This window comes from Ictalurus furcatus, chromosome 7 (assembly GCF_023375685.1).
Source record: "Ictalurus furcatus strain D&B chromosome 7, Billie_1.0, whole genome shotgun sequence".
Taxonomy (NCBI): domain Eukaryota; kingdom Metazoa; phylum Chordata; class Actinopteri; order Siluriformes; family Ictaluridae; genus Ictalurus; species Ictalurus furcatus.
The window spans coordinates 27221823-27239009 of record NC_071261.1 but is presented as its reverse complement, the minus strand read 5'-3'; the positions used below and the strand labels follow the sequence as shown (position 1 = coordinate 27239009).

The 17187-nt window shown below is 36.8% G+C and overlaps 1 protein-coding gene across 1 annotated transcript; it reads left to right on the top strand.

Moving 5' to 3' along the window:
* The first annotated feature begins 1474 nt into the window (after window positions 1-1474).
* Window positions 1475-14384, top strand: LOC128610360 (Fc receptor-like protein 3). Its single transcript, XM_053629623.1, is given in 16 exon segments — window positions 1475-2577; window positions 2716-2755; window positions 2757-2967; window positions 3100-3372; window positions 4242-4532; window positions 4740-5009; window positions 5114-5431; window positions 5753-6019; window positions 6862-7110; window positions 8014-8121; window positions 9068-9172; window positions 9341-9382; window positions 9506-9580; window positions 11060-11137; window positions 11289-11344; window positions 14251-14384. Coding segments are annotated over 15 exon segments (2502 nt in total). The 5' UTR covers window positions 1475-2458; the 3' UTR covers window positions 14251-14384.
* The last annotated feature ends 2803 nt before the right edge of the window (window positions 14385-17187 follow it).

Genomic DNA, 17187 nt, shown 5'->3' with positions numbered 1-17187 from the left:
CTGGTGTTGGTCCACTGTGTTTTCTCAAGTCGAGAGTCAATACGATGCCTACCAGGAGATTTTAGAGCACTTCATGCTTCCATTTGCTGACAAGCTTTATGGAGATGCTGATTTCCTTTTCCAGCAGGACTTGGCACCTGCCCACAGTGCCAGAACTACTAGTAACTGGTTTACTGACCATGGTGTTACTGTGCTTGATTGGCCAGCCAACTCGCCTGACCTGAACCCCATAGAGAATCTATGAGAGACACCAGACCCAACAATACAGACGAGCTGAAGGCCACTATCAAAGCAACCTGGGCTTCCAGAACACCTCAGCAGCGCCACAGGCTGATTGCCTCCATGCCACGGCGCATTGATGCAGTAATTTGTGCAAAACGATTAAAGCCCTGACCGAGTATTGAGTGCATAAATTAACATACTTTTCAGATGGTCGAATTTCTGTATTATAAATTCTTTATTCTAATATTCTGAGATACTGGATTTTTGATTTCCATGAGCTGTAAGCCATAATCATTGAGATTAAAAGAAAAAAGGCTTGAAATATTTCACTTTATGTGTAATGAATCTAGAAAATATGAAAGTATCACTTTTTGAATTAAATTAATGAAAAAAGAGAACTTTTCCACAATATTTAAATTTTTTAGATGCACCTGTATCTATAATGGCCCCTACACACCGACCCCATAATTGTTGGTGTGCAACTACAATCCATTAAATTACCAAAGGAGCCAGAATATGTAGGTGTGTATATCTACTTTAGAGTCCTAAAGTAGTCCTCAGTCCTCAGTGTCTTCTAAAAACAGGCAGATTTTAAACACAGGTCTGTCCAGTAATCTTGTTTTAGTTTTGAGTTGTGCAGATCGTACTAGTCCTCTTTTGTCAGGATTTGTTTGAGATATTTTGTCAAGTAGCCAAGAACCCCATGGAGCTGCTGGATCCATGATGATCACAATATCACCAACAGCGAAGCTTCTGTGTGGTTTTATCCACTTCTGATATTCCTGGAGCAGTGGAAGGAATTCTCTGATCCACCTTTTCCAAAAAAGATCAGACAAGTATTGGACTTGTCTCCATTTATGTCTGATGTACAGATCACTTTCTTTAAAAAGTCATGCTGGAAGAAGTGGTTTTGATCTCAGCTGTAAAATGTGATTAGGCATAAGAGCTTCTAAGGAAAATATATAGGAAATATATATATATATATATATATATATATATATATATATATATATATATATATATATATATATAGAAAATATCTATGACGTGTAATCAATATGTATAACTCACTTCTGGATATGTTAATGAAGTATATTCAGTATGTAACCTACATTTAGAAGTACTACTTAAAGCATAATCGAATAATTAGTATGGGTTAAAAAGCATAATCTATATGTAATCAATAGTTAGAAGCATAATCTAAATCCATAGAACAATGTTTGATCCAGTTATATTTTAGAAGATTTCTGTGTCTTACTAAACAGCAGTAGCTTTCTGTGGCAAATCTAAAACTATAAAACACTTCCAAAAGGTGGTCTTCTAAGTGTGTAAAGTAAGAACCTGTGTTTGTCTAAACTCAGCTTCACTTCTAAGTGTGTAAATTAGGTGCTTTGGGTTTGTTTAAAGCAGATTCACTCTATGGTAGTAAATTAAGAACTTGTGTTTGTCTAAACGCAGCTTCACTTTGTGGCAGTAAATTAGACACATTCCAGAACTGGGTTCCTGAATTGGGCCCCCTGAGCTTGCAAATCAGTAACATAAGAAGAGAGAAGAGTTCAAGGGAAGGGTACCAAGATGAGGCTATGGGACGAATTACGTGACATGATGGAGAACCCAGGTCTGGTAAGACCTTTGAAGAACACACAACTGGCTGTGCATGCGCCACCAATGTGGGGTATCCTATGGATATGAATAATTAGTTCCGAGGCTGATTATGTTTGTGTATATATACCGCGCGCATCCCAGCACACAGAGCGGAATGTTCGATTCGATTCGATTCGATTCGATTCCTTACAATAGATAGTCATAGTTCATGTCAGGTTTCATGTTTGGATTCGTTTGTTTAGTTCACGCTGGTTTCTCCGCTCCCAGTTCATAGTCATAGTTTATGTGTCATGTTTTGTATCTCGACCTGTTTTCCGTGACCACGACATAGTTTCCTGCCTTGCCCCGTGTAGGCCTGTTTGCTGATCGCCTGACCTCTTGCATGTTTTGGATCACGTTTTGGATTTACCTGCCTGTGTTTCTCATTAAATAAAACTGTTCCTACTGCACTTGCATCCGTCCCTATCTCCCTTACGTCACGAGACGTCACATTATACAATGAGACAGTAATGAGCAGCATAGTGACCTGAGTGAAAATAGCTTTTTCTAAACACTGTTCATTATTGAAACAGGTCGATATATTGCATTTCTTATAGCTGAAGTGAAACTAAATATAGATTTTTTGCAGTATATGACATTGTTCTCATTTGTCTTCTTAAAGAAAAGAAACAAGTCAGCGTTACATCATATTCTCTGTTCCTCTTCCCTTTTTAGTGCTTATTTCACTTATCCGAGTCGGACAAGCTCAAGGTGATTTATACATATTTTATTGCCTATGTTGTGTACATGTTGGATTTGTATTAAGGTGGAGAAGATTGTTTGTACATTTTCATGCAGAATTTAAGTTATTTACATTGACAGTGTGTGTTTGCTTTTTGACTTTTCCAGCAGCGTTTAAACCAGTTCTGTCTGTGAAGCCGAATTCACCACAAATATTCAGAGGAGAGAAGGTTACACTCACATGTAGGATTTCAGGAGGAAATGGACCGTACTACTGGAACAAAGATGGTGGTTATAGTCACAGTTCTGCTGAAAATTACTACACTATAAAAGTAGATCGGAGTCACAAATACAGATGTTACGGGTCTGTTGATGGACGGACATCAACAGGGAGTAATGAAGTGACTCTCTCAGTGATAGGTACATGTCTGATCTTACACTCCTGTAACATGCACTGATACACATAATCATTACAAAACACACTGATTAAATATCAGATGGTCAGAGAAGGGTGTGTTTGACTGATTTGATGTATTTGTTGTAACTGTACAGAGAGACCAAAAGCCATTCTGACTCTGCAGCCTGATGGACAGATATTCAGTGGACAGGAAGTCACTTTCACATGTCAAATACGAGGACATGCAGACACTGAGTGGATGTACCACTGGTATAAAGATGGTGTCCAAATATTCTTCTACACTGAGAGCAGGAAATATTCATTCACTGCTGTAGAGTCTCTCAGCGCTAAATACACCTGCAGTGGACGGAGAAGAAACGACTCTCAGACCTCAGAGACCAGCAACGCTGTTACACTCACTGTGTCAGGTGTGTGTGTGTGTGTGTGTGTGTGTTTGTGTGTGTTAATCTCTTCCTCACACAAATATTTATTAACTTCAGCATCACATCACTACATGCAGTGTGGATTAAGTTCACAAGATTTATTCAAAATGTCACAGATCCAGAAAAAAAACAACGTTTCGGTACTTATCCTGTGTCTAGTAATGATTAATGGTGTAGTTGTACATTCACTGTGTTCAACATTCATAATAGTGAACACACTTATGAAGATGAATTCATTAAGAGTGTGTATTTATGCACCACTCATAAAGTACATTTTGAAAAAATTAAAAACCTTTTAAACTTCAGTGTGTTTGTTCAATGATGAACAATTTATTTTGTTCATAATTATAGTCATAGAGCTGCACAATATGCATACAAAGTGTGATATGCAGTAAAAATGTTGGACTTTGAGATGATGATGTGAAATGCAGTCGATGAAGACTAAAGATGTGATTTTTATTTATTTGCTGACTCAATGTGCTGCAAAATGCTGAACATGAAAATGTCCCAGGTTTATCCAATAATAAATAATATTAATGGCAAATTATCTCTTCTTTTATTATTATTGCATTAAGTGTAAAATGAAATAATAAAATGCATTCTGCTGGTTGAAATATTTTCTATTGAAGGATGTTTTAAATAACAGTCAAACATAATGCAGTACATTTTGTCTTTACACTTTTACTTGAATAAGAGAACAATGTACTTCACATTAAATCTACTTTTTACAGTAGAGTCTTTACAGTGTATCAGTAATAGTGTGTTTGTCTGTAGTAGTGATTAGTGTGTTAAACACTCTGAGAGCAGAACATGAACAGTTAACATACTGAACTGTGTTTCATCTCCAACTGCAGAAAAACCTAAACCTGAACTCACACCAAGTCGTGAAGGAGCTGTACTGAAAGGAAACCCAGTGACTCTGTACTGTACACTGAAGCTGCAGTCTGCTGGATGGAAGTTTTACTGGATCAAAAACACACAGAGCACTGAGACTGAGACTGAAACTGAAACTGAAACAGACTACTACATTAAAACATACAGCTCAGTTAGAGTCTCTGATGGGGGTCAGTACAGGTGCAGAGCTGGAAGAGGAAACCCAGTCTACTACACACACTACAGTGATGCACTCTGGGTAAATGTTACTGGTGAGTAAAAACAGGTTGCAAAACACTGCCACTTCTTAACAGACTTTATATATTATTACATACATATACACTGCATCATCACTAATCACTTAAATATATAGCAGTTGTAGTATTAAAACTGTATATTATTGAAGTGTGTTTGTATTTGGGTTAATAATAAAATAAAAATAAAATAATAAAATTAATAATAAAATTATGTTTCTGCAGAGAGTCCTAAAGCTGTGGTGACCATAAAGCCTGATAAACATGTGTTCAGAGGAGAGACTGTGACTCTCAGATGTGAAATGCAGGGAGGAGGAGACACTGAGTGGAAATACAGCTGGTATAAGAAAGATAACACATTCTACCCCACAACACAGGAGTTCAGCTTCAGCTCAGTTATAAATTATGACAGTGGTAAATACACCTGCAGAGGGAGGAGAAGCAGTGACTCTCAGAGATCAGAGATCAGTGATGCTGTTACACTCACTGTATCAGGTGAGTGTGTGAGTTTGTTTTATCTTATCATTAATTATATATAACAAGATTATCACTCTGTATGATTTTATTTATTTTATTTATTTACATTTGTTGTCCATCAGATGCAGCAGAGGCAGTAGTGAGTGTGTCTCCACTGCGCTGGCTGACTGAAGGAGACTCAGTGACTCTAAGCTGTGAGGTTAAACACTCCTCTACAGGCTGGACGTTCAGCTGGTACACAGAGGTTCCCTCCAGAGACAGTCAGGGTTCCCTCAGGTACAGTACAGTGCTCCTCTCAGACAGCAGCAGAGGATCTGGAGGCTCCTACACTCTCAGTCCTGTTACTGTGAATCACAGAGGAGTTTATATGTGCAGCGCAGAGAGAGGAGAATCAGTCTTTCACACACAGTTCAGCAACCTACAGCCACTGTGGATCACTGGTGAGGAAATAAATCAACAATAGTGTTGAGTTGGAGTGTAGCAAATGTCCATTTATTAATATTAAGTGTTGTATATGTGCTAATGTGTTGTGTAATAACTGTTTATATTTAAACTCCTTAGTGAGGAATGTGTAAAGCAGCGGAATAAGCACCTGATAGTAGATTTTTATTCAGATATCATTGTCTAATCAGAGCAAATATTAGTCCTGTGGTAATTTTAATGTTACACATGTTTACTAAACTGTACATTGAAATTAACATCATGATAAAATACATGTTAATTTTCAGAATAAGATCTGAATTATAATGTGTGTGTTTCAGGTGAATTTCCTCCAGTGTCTCTGATCATCAATCCCAGCAGAACTCAGCACTTTACTGCTGACTCTCTCTCACTGAGCTGTGAGGACCAGAGGGACTCTACTGGATGGACAGCGAGAAGATACACACACAGTGAGAGAGTGTCTGATTGTTCATCAGTTTCAGGATCTACATGTAACATCAGCTTCCTCTCCACATCACACACTGGAGTTTACTGGTGTCAGTCTGAATCTGGAGGACGCAGTAATCCTGTCAACATCACAGTGCACCGTGAGTCTTCAATGTTCTCATCAGTAATAGATGTACAATATACAGGAATAAAGATAACACTTTTAAAATCTACTGAATTGGTGAAAATAAATTATAATATTGTTATAAAGAAACTGAGTGCAGTTTCTAGGGTGACACAGATTGGATGTTTTTATTCAGTCGATTCTAACAAAAGACCAACAGATAGCGCTGTGTTCAGGGCTGCAGAGATCTGAGACACAGAGGTTTATACACACATCTGCACACAAAGATCAGACTCAGAATAAAAAAGAGGAAAAAAAGAATACAGAGAGATGAGACCTTTTGGATGTCAGTATAACCTTTATCACTAACATAAAGAACAAGGTAGACAGAATTGAGCAAGACACACACACACACACACACACACACACACACACACACACAAAGCAGGAGAGAGAGAGAGAGAGAGAGAGAGAGAGAGAGAGAGAGAGAAGAGGCATAAATACATTAGATTTACAAAAATAAAATTATTATCCCCCGATAGAAGTTAGACTGCAGAAGGTAAACCTAAAAAAAGCTTCTCTCAATGTTTTAACAATAAGAATATAAACAGAAATAAGAAATAAGAATAACTCATGAAGACTAGTTTAGTTTCAGGATGTTAAGAATATTACAGTGAAAGCTGCTTTCACATCTGAACATTACTGATAAAACTGGCATTTAAGCATATCTTCTCCTTCACACATGAAGACTCTGTGAGCGCTGCACTGTGTACACTCTCTCTGATATCTACCACTGATTTACTGTAGCTCTCGGTGTTAAAATCATTACTGTATTTTACACACTTTCTGATTTCAGTGTCTTCTTTCTCTTTCCTACAGATGGTCATGTGATCCTGGACAGTCCTGTCCATCCTGTGACTGAGGGACATCCTCTGACTTTACATTGTTTATCTCGCAACTCAAAGACTTCAGCTTCTGGTGTTGATTTCTATAAAGATGGTTCAGTCCTGCAGAAGAAGACTACAGGAGAGATGACCATCAGTACTGTCTCAAAGTCAGATGAAGGTTTCTACCACTGTAAACACCCAGAGAGAGGAGAGTCACCGAAAAGCTGGGTTTCAGTCAGAGGTGAGAAACCTTGAGAGAATTTCTTTTTATTTGATTTTCTTTTTATTAACAAAGTTTATATGCACAGTGTTTTCAGTCAGCTTTCAAAGTATTTGATTCCCTTTGTAACAATAACATTTAAAATGTGCAGTGATTACTACTACTACTACTACTACTACTAATAATAATAATAATAATAATAATAATAATAATAATAATAATAATAATAATAATACATTTGAATTCTGTAGCAAGTAGCACCTAACACTCAAACTGGCTGTGAAATAAATAAATAAATAAATTAGGAAAAAGACTAGCGGGAAGAAAAAGAGGAAAATTTTGTGTTGGTACAAAATGTATGTTTTAGGATTAAGGAGGTGCAGTTAAAAGCCTAAGGGTGGATTATGGCACTAAATATTTTGCTCATTCTTGTCAGTCTGGTCGTTAGGAGCCACTAGTAGATCAGTACTGGTGGATCTAAGACTCCAGGGTGTAGAGAGTTACGGCGAGGTCATGTACTGTGTGAGAATTAAGAGTGTGTTTGTTTGATTCTCTGTGAGATGGGTAAATAGTGTTAATGATAGAGTACAAATCTAATGTGTGCTTGGTATGAGTAAGGACTACAGCAAACGTATTTTTAAACATGTTTAAGTCTATTACGTGCTTTACCAGAAATGAGAATGAAGAGGAAATTACAGGAATATTACTGTAACATGATGAAATCATTAGTTTCAGCATCTTTCAACCTAAGTAAGGGTCATATCTGATCAAATATAAACAGGCGATTGTTGTGAGTGACCTAATGCAGAGTTCAAATGAAAGTGTGTTGTCAAAAATTCTATCTAGATTGTGAACGTTTGTAGACAGTTTAACAGAACTGTAGTGACAGCAGGTTTTTTCATTTGTGTCTTTATCTTTTCTCAGACTCAGGGCCTGGATCCAGTATTGATATAGTATTTGTGGGACTGAGTTTGGCCTTGCTGTTCATCATCCTTTTACTGATCCTGTTTTGGTGGCACAAATCCTACAAAGGTCTGATAACTAGTTTTCACTAAATTGCTTATAATATAATCAGTACTTCTACAAAGCTTAGTCTATAAAACATGAAATAGTATACGTTACACAAACATGGACATAACTTAAACATGTTAACAAAATGGTCTATGACTGGTATCTGACACTTTTCAATAATTACTCTCGTTACACATGATTTTACACATCCTTAATTATCATTCAACTAACGTACAATGCTTAAAAATAGAAAAATAAAACTAATTACTACACATTGTACTTCCAAGTACACAATTTGGTCCTTATTTATTAATCTTTATCAAATTCAAGTGGTATCTAAATGTTTTCATAGGCCAAACTAAACTAAAATAAATTCCAACCAGATTTACACGTTTTAGCATTGCTGATTTTCTTCATACTCGTGTGTATGATAATAAATTCCAATCAGCTGTAAATTGAATGAAGTGCATTTATGACACAGCAGATTTACATTTAGTGACAGCCACAAAACTTATTAAGAGACAAAAACGACATGATGACGACTAAACGGTGAAAAACAAACTAAATTTTCTGATAATACAGCTCAGCTATAGACACAGTAACTTTTCCTCCTTTTATATCTTCCACCATTATTGTTCTACTAATTGGTTCACATTAGTGATTCTCCTTATAAATAAATTAGCCCACACTCAAGATATCTTGTAGGATAGACTTTTTTAAACTAACTGGGTTTTTAATAAATAACACATTATGTATGTAAAGGCTCCTGTGATTTGATTTTCAAATAAATTTGTTCATATCCAGCTTGATAAATTAGACAAATTGTTGCTTACACATTTAGTAGCTTGTAATTGCTCTTTATTTACTGGTACATTTTTGCCATACACTAATGTATAAGCGCTCTCTAAAATAAAGTTTGTATGATTTATAAATTGAGCAAATGAAAAATTTCTGTCTTCTCATACAGGAAAGGACAGAGACGTACAGCAGAACAGCAATCAGACACCAGGCCAGAACCCGAGTCAGTCAGGAGCTGAGGATTCTCAGTCAGCATACACACCACTTCAGACCGGTCAGACAATGTGTCACATAATGAATACTTTCCTTATGTATACAGTAATTCAATATAAGATTGTGTTCTTACTAACAAGCTAATGTAAACAATGTTAATTTCTTAAACGCTTTCAAAATTGTCTGAAAATTTATCTTGTTTGTTCTTTATTTGCACTCTTTTCTGTAGGAAATGTACACATTTATGCCACTGTGGAGAACGCAAGTAAAAGTGAGAGAGATTTCTTTATTTCATGTCAAATATTTCCACTTACACTAGAAGGAATAAATCTCAGATTAACACCATACAGTAAATACATCTCCTGTGGTGACTATCGCATTGCACTGTGATTAGGTGACGCTGCAGCTGAACTCAGTGGGGCCATTTACACAAAGGTCATGAAGAAAAAGGAGCCACACAACAATAAAAGTGGAGTATTTTTATACTGCAACTTCACATTTTATATATAAAAACACTTACATATTTATTCAAATGCAAAGAAATGCTGTCGAGCAAATATGCTTTCAAAATAATAATATCAAACAATTGCAAACAAAACACAGGTTTATCAAAAAAAAAAATCTTTGTTAAATATAGGTGTTCAACAGTTATTGGCACACTTTTAGTCAATACTTTGTGATACCTCCCTTTGCCAAGATAACAGCTCTGAGTCTTCTCCTATAATGCCTGATGAGGTTGGAAGAACCCATGGCAAGGGTTCTGAGACCAGTCCTCCATACAGAATCTCTCCAGATCCTTAAAATTTCAAGGTCCACGCTGGTGGACTCTCTTCAGTTCACCCCACAGGTTTTCTATGGGGTTAAAGTCAGGGGACTGGGATGGCCATGGCAGGACCTTGATTTTATGGTCAGTAAAGCAATATTAGTGGATGGCACTGTATATATATCGATAAGCAACAATTTATGCAGCATGGCAGTGCGCTTGTTCTGCAATAATGTTTCGGTATGTGGTATGTGTCAAAATAATATACACTTGAACCCAAGGTTTCACAGCAGAACATTGGCCAAAGCATCAAACCGCTGGCTTGCCTTCTTCCCAAAGTGCATCCCGGTGCCATCTCTTCCCCAGGTAAATGATGTACACACACACCAGACCTTTCACCTGATGTAAAAGAAAAAGTGATTCATCAGACCATCAAACCTTCTTCCATGGCACTCTGGGACTACGCAGCCCTATACGCAGCAAGCTATGATACACTGTTTGTTCTGACACCTTTCTATCATAGCCAGCATTAACTTTTACACTACAGTAGCTCTTCTGTGGGATTTGACCAGACAAGCTAGCCTTCCCTCCCACAAGCATCAGTGAGCCTTGGGTGCCCATGACCCTGTCACCAGTTCACTGTTTGTCCTTCCTTGGAGCACTTTTGGTAGGTACTAACCACTGCATTCTGGGAACACCCCACAAGACCTGTCATTCTGACCCAGTCATCTAGCCATCACAATTTTCTCCTTGTCAAAGTCACTTACACTTACCCATTTTTCCTGCTTCCAACACATCAACTTCAAGAACTAATTGTTCACTTGCTGCCTAATATATCCCACCCCTTGTGATAGGTTCCATTAGATCAAGTGCCATTGTGATGAGATAATCAATGCTCCCTTCGCTTGTCAGTGGTTTTAATGTTATATATATATATATCAAGCTTTAGTTAATGTGCATATAACGTTTGCAAGTTTTCAACAAAAAAACATGCAAAGAGAACACATGTATTTCAAAACCATAACATGTAGAAGTCACAATAAGCTCCACATTTAAAATGTATCTTATGTTCAGCTACATCCCATCATATACTAGTAATTCCCCACACTGGTTCTTTTTAAGCAAAGCTAGATTCAGGTTAAAGCTGTAGCTGTGTTTGTTTTGTTCTGTTCACTGTCACTGCAGATGATGATGCTGGACCCAGTGACGTGACTTACACTGAGCTTGAACTCAAGCCACAGAAAAAAACAAAGAAAAATCAAGGTAAAGCTATCTTTGCATGCGTATGCAGGTACTTCAACTTTGAATGTTTTCTGATTTATTAACCAATTCATTTAGTTCATGACTATTTAACAGTTGAGATGGGCTGCAGTTGATTGTGGACATTAATTCGGCATTTCTTCTTTACATCTAGTGAAGGCCAGTGTAGAGTATGAAACTGTTTACTCACAGCTGAAGCAGAACCCATAGGTAAGACAAAATTTGTTCCATTTACAAGTCTCAAATTGAGTTAGAAATACTTAGAGAGATCTTGTATAGAAACCCTAGTTCAAGTTTTGTTCAAGGAGTTAAATAGGAGTTGTGTCTGATAAATAGTGTTGTGTAATCAAATGGTACTACACCTGAAGCAATTTTAAAAGCAAATTGTACGCTGCATCAAATTTCAGTAAGAGGTCACTCGCCGTATGCAAAAAATACCTTTCTTGAAACAAGCAAGACGCACTTAAATCTAGTTAAAGTGTACTAAAATCTGCCAGTGGGGTAAACAAAACTGACTTGGTAAAAATTCCTGAAAATAGCATAAATATCTAGTCACTAAAAATGCTATTGAATATTAAATCTAGACAAAAATGCCAAATTTAAGCAAGTTGTGCTTATCGCAAGTAATGAAAACTCAGTTATTCAACATACACTTATTTAAAATGAGTATTTTGGTCTCTTGCTTGAGTTTAATAAGAATTTATCCCTTAATCTAAGATTAATAATTAGCACAAAACAAGCTTATAATAAGACACAATTTCTTCAAACAGCATAATAAAATAAGTGATTTTGTCTTAAATTAAGCCACCAGAAGCATTGTTATTTTTATCATTTTTATTGAAACAGGGAAAAACTCTGCAACATAGTGTCAGGGATTGTAGAAGGCAGCGGATGCAAGCGCAGAGTTTTATTGAATGAAGTGCAAAACAAACAACCAAATCTGTGTAAACAAGAACCATAAACGTAACAATGGACACAAGGCAAAAACATGCAGACTATGAGAGCAGCTGTAGGACACATGATAACACATGAACACGACAACAAAAGCTTGACTGTTAGGTGCTGAAAAACTAGAACTTGTACAGGGGTGCTTATTAGGGGTAACACAGAACAGGTGTGAGTGATCAGTTGGACATGTGACTAGGTCATGTGACATGCTGTGGCTGATGGATAAAGTAGTTGAGTGTGGTTTCCAGCATAATCAGGGCTGCGTCTGAACTCTTGTACTGTGACAGTACTTACTGCATGGCCGTTGAAGCAGTACATACTAATCAGTATATGTGTGTAGTATGAATACAATCCTGGACATACTACATCCGCCATGTTGGCGTTGTCATGCGACCTTCGATGTCATCATAAACACAAAAATCACCAGATTAAACCACCAGATTAAAGCAACCGCACTAACGGCAAAATGCACATCAGGAAAGTTAACTGAATTTGTAATGTTGGCGGGGTTAACAGGCTGAGGTACATTCGTTACAGTTATCTTGGCCAGCTAACACATGATGGAGATCACAAAAAAGCTTTAAAACGCTGTGACAACAGTGTTCTTGTTTAAACCTTCAACAAGTTAACAATTTATTGAGGTATTATTAAACAAGTCCTATTTAACCAAGGTTTAATACTTAAAAAGAGCCCATGAAATTTTTGTGTCCTGCAAAAACTCACCGGAAGCAGTACGCCATTAGGGTATTTCGTGCCTACTGTTTCTCGTCTACTGAGAATTCAGACGTACTATCCCTCTGATGTACTGCTTTTCACCTACTATGTAGCAGGGTACGCCATTTCAGACACAGCCCAGGGCACATAGCTGCTTCATTGAAAAATTATTCTTAAAGTAAGGAAAATAATGTTGTTCCTCTGCTGGTATTTTATGCAAACCATTGTTGTAGCTTGTTACTGGTTAAATCTTGCTCCGTATTAGCTGGCATATCTTATTAACACAGTTAGATATTTTTATTTTCTTAAAATGACATTACTTTTCTAATGCAAAACATTCTTGACAAGATTATTTTTTCTTTTTACACAAAAAATAAGACTAATTTCCCAGAAACAAGGCTTTTTTCTACTTTCTTCAAATTCCTTCTTCGCAGTGTGTAAATGTATAAATAGGCTTTACTTCAAAAAGCAGCTCCAGAGTCCTCTCTTCCTGTTGCTGCAAGCCTTACCAGCTGCTGGGTATCATGATGTAATCACAGCGGAAGTGAGTCAACTGTAGAAATGCTCTATAGCTCTTAGCAGTAGAAAATAGAGATGTGCATTCTGGTTCCTCTCACAGCTCAAACGCTCAGTAAACAAAGTGAGAGAGTCCTCTAGTACTTTAATTTCCTGGGGTAGATCTTTACTTGTGAAGCTCACTGTGTTCACACCCTCAACTAACTCAGGAAAACAAATAAACTTTGATCTATAAGAGAAAAATAAACAACCCTAAGGCAACCAGATCCCACATCTGAATGTATAATATGTATTATGAGAAATAAATCCTTCACAGTTTTTCACAGTAGAAACTTTATTTAATACACTTTTTATTTGTAGTATATGTATATATCTCCCACCACTACCTGGCCCTATAACTATACATTTACAAAGACTAGTTTTTGCTGATGTATCAGTAGCTACTGTGAAAAAGAGGAGCATATAATTGCTTACAGTGTGTCAGTTAAACAAGCCTGTCTCTTGCTCAAGATGACATGGAAGTTGTTAACTGTAATGCCAATCCACTTTTTTAAAAAATATTTATTTATTTATTTATTTATTTATTTATTTTAGAAAATATGCCAGTAACATTTGTTGTTTAACAATGTAAACAGTTGTTTAAACTCAGAAATGTTCAAAATAAGAGATAAAGTTGTTTAAAATCACATTTTCATGAAATTTCTTCCTCGGTCCTATAGTGTCAGTGCAGTTAGCAGAAATTCCACTATAAGAAGTGCAAGTACCGCAGTGTAATTTTACACATGACAGTTAATCCTCATATAATTACTGTATATACTGAAATATAAATTTGCATTGCCTTTTAAATGCTCCTAACCTATTTGCTATTGGCTTAATACACCAAAGTTTAATCATTTCAGAAAGTAAAATCTAAAACAGCTCTAAATGTTCATTTACAGGTGCTGGAGGAGTGAATACACAACTGAAGAGATGAGGCTGAGAGAGAGAGAGAGAGAGAGAGAGAGAAGTTAATCATGTGTACATTGACAGTAAAATCAGAGTGAGATTGGCTTGTACAGTTTCTTTGCACTTATTTGGCTTAAAATGTGTGTGTTTGGGGGTGGGGGGGGGGGGGCGGTTGGGAGGGGGTTGAGGACATGTGTAAAGTCAGCACCAGTATTAGCAGGGTGTATTTTATTGATTACTTGTGCCACTATTAGGACTGGTTGTAAAGCAAAAGGATTTAGTAGTAATATTAAGAGTATTAAGTCAATGTGACTGAACTTTTATTCTTGAAAATGTTTTTTCACTCATGTGAGGGGCTTCATCATGTCATCTGCGTGCAGTTCACACCTACAGAACTGAAAGCCGTTAAGATCACATACAGAGATACACTGATGTATTTTCCACCACACGGTACAACCACAATCTCCAGACTATAGGTAAAAACATCATGTATCATTTCATCATAACAGATCACTTCATGGTTTCATTTTATTAAGCAATACTTTAAATAAATGCATGCAGATATCACAAACCACAACAAGATCATAACATTTCCTGTAGATGGAACATTTATGCATTTAACTGCCAAATTCTACATTGCAAAGCAAAAGAAAAACAATTAAACATTAAATTGTTCCTTTTTTAAGCAAGCTTGTAGTGCAGAAATGTGAGCTTGCTGATGTTTTCTACTTAATCAACACAGATTGTGAAAAGTACAGAGATGGTTAGATTTAAGGTATCCAAAATTACTTCCACATAACAAACAAATGCCAAACATGTATGTCTTTGGTTGCTGAATAGTAAGAAGGCCTAAACTCCACCAAATGCACCAAATGTGGCGGTAATGTCACACGTCTTCCAGAAACTATCATTGTAAAGCAAATTTTATTGCACTGTAACAAGCCCATTCAATAATTCATTCTTATGCATCATTACTGTTGTACTATACAAGAATAATAACTACAAGTATTGCGGTATAAATAATCAACTCTGTTTCTCATTAATATTTTTAAGTCTAGCAATACTGTACATCTGCAGCAAACCGATTACAAACAGAGGTCTATTTGTTAAAAATGTGGCCGAGGCTAAACGGAGAGCATGAAAAATTTCATCAGGAAATATTTTATCAATCCTGGATCACACAGACTGGCAACAAAGTCTACTGTAAGATTCAAGTACACATTCAAAAACAAACAAACAAAATGCTTTCATGTATTTTCTGTATAAATGGGGCCATTTTATTACTTTTATACTCATCTTACAACAGTGCCATCTTCTGGCTAGAATTCATGTTATAAATATCTATGTGTTTGAAAATGTACATTTTGAAATTTATGTTTTAAATTTGTTGTGTTTTGTGGATACTATAGCCTATGTGTATCTGTTTTTTTTTTCTATTATTCATTCATTTTTATATTTTCCTTAAAATCTATGCATCCTCAAAACTGTTCTTGGATCTGTTCCTCAAATAAACTTTGACAAGGACAATTTTGGGCCTGTTACGATTAAGTTATTTGCGTAAATACACATATCTTTCTACTAATTATTCCTGCTGTGTTCTAACACTTTTTCAATTTTCAACAGAAATCATGTCATTTCCCAGCTTTGCTTTGTTTTATTTCACTGACTCAGACCAGGCAAAGGTCAGATAAATAACATATATAATATTAAGAAAATACATAATAGTAGAAGAACAGGTCAGCTCCCGTGAACAACTTAACAGTGAAGAGAGCTACACAGACGTGTATTCACGATAGCCACTTTAATTGGAAATACGTCAGCTTGAATTAAACCATTGAAATTCATTAGCGGAATGTAGTGGGGTGTGTGTCGTGACTAAAACGTCACCCTTATTAACTACATGGCCAATGGGCTCTCTCCCTACCATGGTATATAAATGGTCGTTAAGGCCCCTCAGAATGCGTCATGGTTGAAAACCCGCCTCTTCTTTTCGTTGCTACGGACTACAGAGCTATGTGGTTTTAGCTTTGCTTAGCTGTTTGATGCTAGCGTTGTCCATTTACCATGAGATTTACTTTTAGTGTGACGTTGGGTTACCAAGACTGTGTGTGAGTGTGATGTGCTGCTTACTCTCAGTGCGGTGTGCCGTCAGGGCTCCCAACTGTGTAGCATGGTAGTTTAACGTAGCTCCGGTCGGAGCACCAGCTGTTGCCGTCACAACTATTAAAGACGCTATCATGATTTTCGGATGTTCCATCGTGAGTAACATGTCATCGGATCACGGTAGGTAAATCGTTTAGTTCTATTACTCGAGCTAAACTCTATTGCATGCATTCCTAATTGAGGTTGTAACACCTGTTTTTAGGGTCCTCGGTTTTGCATGCCTTAAGGCGGGCTGAGTGAGATGTGGTCATGTCGGTATAGCGCCTCCCCCTCATTCGTGGAGCCACGTTGCTGCTTGGTTTTGCTGTTTGGCTCTGCTGCTTTGTTGCTGCTTGATTCTGCTTTGGGGCTGATTGATTGCTTGTTTGAATTTGCTGCTTCAGTTTGTTTTGCCTTTTTTACTCTGTGCTTGTTTGTGCTTTGATTTTGTTCTGTTCTTTTTGTGTTGGTTACTGTCATTAAGATCAGTTCTCTTTCATTCAACTGTGTTGCAACAGTCTTTCAGTTATGTTGATACTGCTAGGTGGTACTAGTGGTTTTGGTCAGTCTTGGTAAACTTGCTACCTGTAATCAGTTTGAGCTCAAGGTTATCTCTTTTCATGACAGTACGTTTGTCTTTGTTTTATTCTTTTGTCTGCTTTGTACGTATTGTAATTGACTTTGTGTGTTTTTGTTTTCTCCTTGTAGGAGCTGAGTGCTTCCTGAGGCTGGGGAAAATTCTTGGCTGCACTTTAGGCTTTACCTAATTAAGGGTTGTTGTTGTTACT